General features: G+C 45.5%; 1 protein-coding gene across 13 annotated transcripts in view; it reads left to right on the top strand.

Moving 5' to 3' along the window:
• LOC122263163 (uncharacterized) overlaps positions 1-5000 on the top strand; it is a 278554-nt gene that overhangs the window by 272441 nt on the left and 1113 nt on the right. For all 13 annotated transcript variants that reach the window (XM_086554098.1, XM_086554102.1, XM_086554103.1 and 10 more), the window contains one exon: positions 1-5000. This exon is cut by the window's left edge and continues 954 nt beyond it; it is cut by the window's right edge and continues 1113 nt beyond it. In XM_086554098.1, the coding sequence (XP_086410224.1) occupies positions 1-3507 (3507 nt within the window). In that variant the 3' untranslated portion in view covers positions 3508-5000.

Consider the following 5000-nt stretch of genomic DNA (forward strand, 5'->3'; position numbering starts at 1 on the left):
ACAGATGCCGTCATGTACACTCCAGACGCGGAGAGCTCGAAGCTGCGAACGGACTCGGAGCAGAGCGAGAAGAATGAGAGAGCATACAGACATGTAGAGGAAGAGGAACTTGAGGATGAGGAGGAGGAAGAGGAGAGTCATACTGACCACACAGAAATTGAGTCTGTGAAGACAACAACAACTGCAGAAATTTGTGACATCAAGAGTGAGGTGACAAGTGAAGGAAGTGCTGCTACAGTTGTCACCCAGCCCTTGAGAAAGGAAGAAAAATCCCCTGTGGAGCTTGAGGAGCAGCGTATCAGTGAGGAGTCAGTGGAAGGCCTAGGCTCGTCGCCTGAGGAAAAACAGTCATGGGAAGACCAGAGACGTTCTGGTGATAAATCATCGCCTTCTGAAGGACGAGGTTCTGATACTTCAGTAACAGCATCAATGTCTGAGTCTGGTCTAATTGCAGTAGAGGCAATGAAGGTAGCACGAGCAGTTGCAGGAGAAGCAAAACTTATGAGCAGTGATGAAACACCATCTCACATGTCCCATAGCATAGCTAGTGCTGCCTCAGATGCCTGTCTTGACAATATCAAGCCACCATCAGCAATGGGAAGTCTGGCTTCAATGTCCAATAGTCTCACGAGCAGTGCTGAGGAACGACTGCCTCGCACTGGCAACCGTCGTTTAGAATGCCGTCACACACGAAGGCTTCCGGAAATGGTGCGACGGGCACTCGGAGACCAGGATTATGGCTCCAATGAAAACATGGCTAGTATGGCAAGTTCTTGCCACTCTAATTTAGATAATATACCACCACCATCTATGCTTGATGATGACATGGAAAACTCCATGATCAGTGTGGCTTCAATAACTTCTGAAGTAGCAGAACAGCGTGAATCACCACCTTCTCCTCCTGTAGACCACACTGCACAGGTTGCTGCTCCTGCTCGCCAGCTTGCTGCTATCTTCCGTCAGGAGGCCATGAATGCTGCATCTACACTTACCTTGACAGGTGGAGATGAAGCTTCAACTTATCAGGAGATCACAGACATTACAGAACATGAAGACACTGTTGGCCCTGCAAGCGATACAGAAATGGCAGCAGATGATTTGCCTTCAGACATTCCTGATTTACCCCAGGACGGCTTCTCTTCAGCGTCTCAGTCTTCTCCCCTCAGAGTTGGCACACCTCGATCTCGAAGACAGCAGGCAAAGGACAGGTTCAGGACCTTCACAAGGGGTGATGGAGAAATGTCCGATGCCACACCATCACAGGATACAGATCCCACATTGGTAGAAGTTCTGCCCTCATCGCCTTCAGTTACTCGAACACCAAAGCAGCGTCGTCAGGATGATTCTGAAAGGTATAGAACTCGCACCATATCAACAGATAGTACATTAACTAACACTCCCTCCGATATGGGTTCTATTGAAATAGAAAAAGAAAAAGTCAGTCCAAGAAGATCTCCAAAGGAGAGGCGTCAACAAGACCCGAGTCGGTTCCAAACTCACACCATTAGTGAGAGCCCAGCCTCTCCAGAGGCAGCCCAGGAAGCTGCAGGACTGAAAATTGAAGATTTAGAAGCACCATCATCACCACCTAAGCTTCAGGGTAAGCAGTCATTTAGGCAGCGGAGACAGGAGGATCGAGAACGCTATCAAACACGAACCATCGATGTGCCATTGTCTGACATAACTCCAGATGCTGAAGCACAGGCTGTAGCAGATGAAGATAAAGAAGGCGATGGAACATTAGTTGATTTCCAGGACAGTAATGAGATGCTTGATTTAACAGCAGAACAACTAGAAGCATTGCAACAGGATGCTAATATTGTGATCTGTACCCTTAATGAAACCAGGGAGGCCATGACAAGTGAGTCTTCAGACCTTCTAAGTGAAGAAAACATATTAGATATAGAAACTCTTAGCTTGATATCAAATGAAGATGAACTAGATTTGAAAAATTTTCTTAGGGACGCAGATGAAGACCCTCCCGATAAAGGAGAAGAGGAGGGAGAGGAGGAAGAGGAAGAAGAGGAAGAGGAAGTGCAGCAGATTCTGCGTCGACCTAGGATTGTGAAACCAGGAGAAGAGGTGGCACGGCCTACAGAAGAGGATGATGGTGCTGGGAAAGGCATCAGGGGTCGGAGAAAACCATTATATTCAAGTGCTCGTAAATACAGTGCTACACCTGCTAAAGCTGCTGCTACATCTGCTAGTCCAGCCAGAATTATTCCAGTGCGCTCATCCCCTGCCCGCCCTAGTTCTGCTTCCCCAGTAAAACCATCTTCCCCAAAGCTTCCACGGGCAACCAGGGCATCAGCTTTGCGACAGACCTCCAACATCCAGAGAGGAGGAAGTAGTGGGGAGGAAAGCCCAACAGGGAGGGCCACAGGATCTTCAGCAGGCAGCAGTGCAGGTTCTAGTCCTCGTTTAGGGCCTGCTGGACGAGGCACAATCACTCGGCCAGCACGTTCTAAATCCTTAGCAAGACCTGGCCCTGATCCTCCAAGGCCTCTGCGCCGTCAGAACACCTTCACAAAGGATGATAGTGATACACCCTTAAGCCCAGAGAGAACAGTGCAAGTTGAAAGTAAAAAAACAGCTGCACCTGTTCGTGGGATTTCCAAACCAAGGATAAGGAGGGACACTGTACAGCCAAGCCCTTCAGTCCGCACTGCCATTCCAAAGAGTGGAAGTCAGGACTTGAGTCCCACCAAGGGCCGCCCTCCACAGACAAAGTCCACAAGCTTAACACGTGATGCCCGTCCACCAACGTCAAGTGACATGGCTGAATGGCGTCCGGAATCAAAAAAGACGGTCAAGAAGGAGGTAACTAGTCGCATTGCTAATTTATGGAAAAAAGTTGAACGAGCACAATCCAAACCAAAAGAGGAGAAGAAAGACGCACGTGTTTGGATATCACGGCCAAAATCAGCGGCAAAGGAAACTCCTCCACGACCACTTGTGAGGAGTTCAACATATGAAAAATTACCAGGTGTAGAGAGTTCCAGTGCGAGCAGTGATGCGGGAAAGAGCAGAACTCGCTTAGGCCTTAAATTAGCAAAGTTAAGAGGTCGTGACACCAGATCCTCTCCGCCATCTGAGGCCACTACTCCTGTAGATTCACGTCCACATTGCTTGGTCAGCCCGACACGGTCGAGAATGACAGAAGTTCATGTGCGACAGTCAGAAACAGTACAACTTCGACAAAGACCAGCTACTCATCCTCCAGCTGTTGGACAAGGGGAGGAGGACAGTGAAGCCCGGGCCAAGAGATTGTCTCGACTCGGTTCCTTTATTGTGGTGGAGGAAGATGGGAGAGTGAGATCCCCGCCGCAGTCCGCCATTGTTCCACCATTCAATTATCAACCTCCAGTTGCACCAAGAGTTCGATCCGCAGTTGCGACGCGTATACCTCAGCCTTCCAAATCACTTCTTTCCAATGCTCCCTGTGCCCGCGATGACAATGGAAATGCCGCCGATCCCTCGGTTGTGACGGGAGCCTGGCGGCCCTGACCCCAACCCCCGCGCCAGACACACAGTGCCCAAGATCCCCAAACAAATACCCATGGGGCGCGGGGGAAAGTGACAACAGAGACACTGGGCTGTTGAGCCCCTGTGATCCTTAATAATTTATGTTCTCTTATTTACCAAACATGTGTTTAAGCTCCACATAGCCATATAATGTTGTTTGTAGGAGATGGACATTCTCTCTAGCTAGTGACTGGTGCCTGATGATATACAGGAGAGAGTACCTTTACTGCCTCAGTACCCTTATGGGAGTTTTTTGTTCCAGCAAGTCAAACCAAGTTATGGGCTTCACTCACCAACAGCAGCCTGGCACATGAGCTACCCAACTTTGTACATAGACTGCCCATACCATTTTAGTCATGCATTTCAATTCTTTACTTTTAAGTGGCTTGTGTATAGAAGATTTATTTTTACTCATTATTTTAGTGCATTTCTCTGCATTTAGTATTCTTATTCCTGAAAATTATTGGTCTGAAAGAAAAGAGAGAATCCCCAAATCATTTAGATCATATTCCAGGTATGTATACTTTCCCGAATTCTCACAAAGATGAACTTAATTTGAAGCGGTGGCTTATGGAAGCCGGGAGTGGAGATATACATAACCTTACCGTGTTATTTTACAGGAAGACTTATAACAGCGTTTCCCTATAGTGGCCATCCATGACAGCCCTCCAACTGTTAACCTTTGTTGGCAAAGCTTTATGGTGCATTTATGTTTTTATTGTTTTCTATGGTCTTAATTTCTAATAAATAATTTATTCAACAAGGTTTCCTGTGTTGATTTCCTTTATTTTCAGTTTTAGGTTTTTCCTTTTTTAATGCTTTCAAGGTATTTAGAAAATTAATTTTATTTTGCATTGCTTTTGTTTGTTTAATCAAGATCTGCAAACACAGTGGTCTTTGTAAGCACAGCTGAAGATTTAATACTCTATGTATCAGTGAGAAAATAATCATCTATGCTAATCACTGAATAGATCTCCATCCTCATGTATCATACCCAGTACTATCTTTTATCTATCAGCTTGCATACAGCTACTTTTATAGACTGAAGTACTGGATAATAATTGTGGAAGTCCAGTTAGTTTTTATAGGTAACTCGAGATCTGAAACTGCAAGCTTTAGTGGTAGAACACAAGAAAACCAGGTTCTTTGTACTTAAATTGCAAGACTAAATCAAATACATTTGCCTTTGGGAAAAAGATAAAGCTAGCATATTGTTCTTGTAAAAAGTACACATTAGAGATTTTCTAAGTAATAGTATTAATTATAAGTAATGTAAGCACAATGAATAGTCAAATGGGCTTTATGGTTTTAGCTTTGAACTAAATAGCTAGCAGTGTCCCTCGACGATAAAGCAAGTTTGGATAAAACTTGACCTGAGTGGGTTACACCACTCAGTCTATTTTCCATGAGTATTAAATCCTTATGCTGTGTGAACAATGCCTCATGTGTCAAAATTTCTGATTTTCTAGTAAAGA

The sequence above is a fragment of the Penaeus japonicus genome, unplaced genomic scaffold (assembly GCF_977035675.1).
Source record: "Penaeus japonicus unplaced genomic scaffold, GWHDUDI00000001_assembly GWHDUDI00000029, whole genome shotgun sequence".
NCBI lineage: Eukaryota > Metazoa > Arthropoda > Malacostraca > Decapoda > Penaeidae > Penaeus > Penaeus japonicus.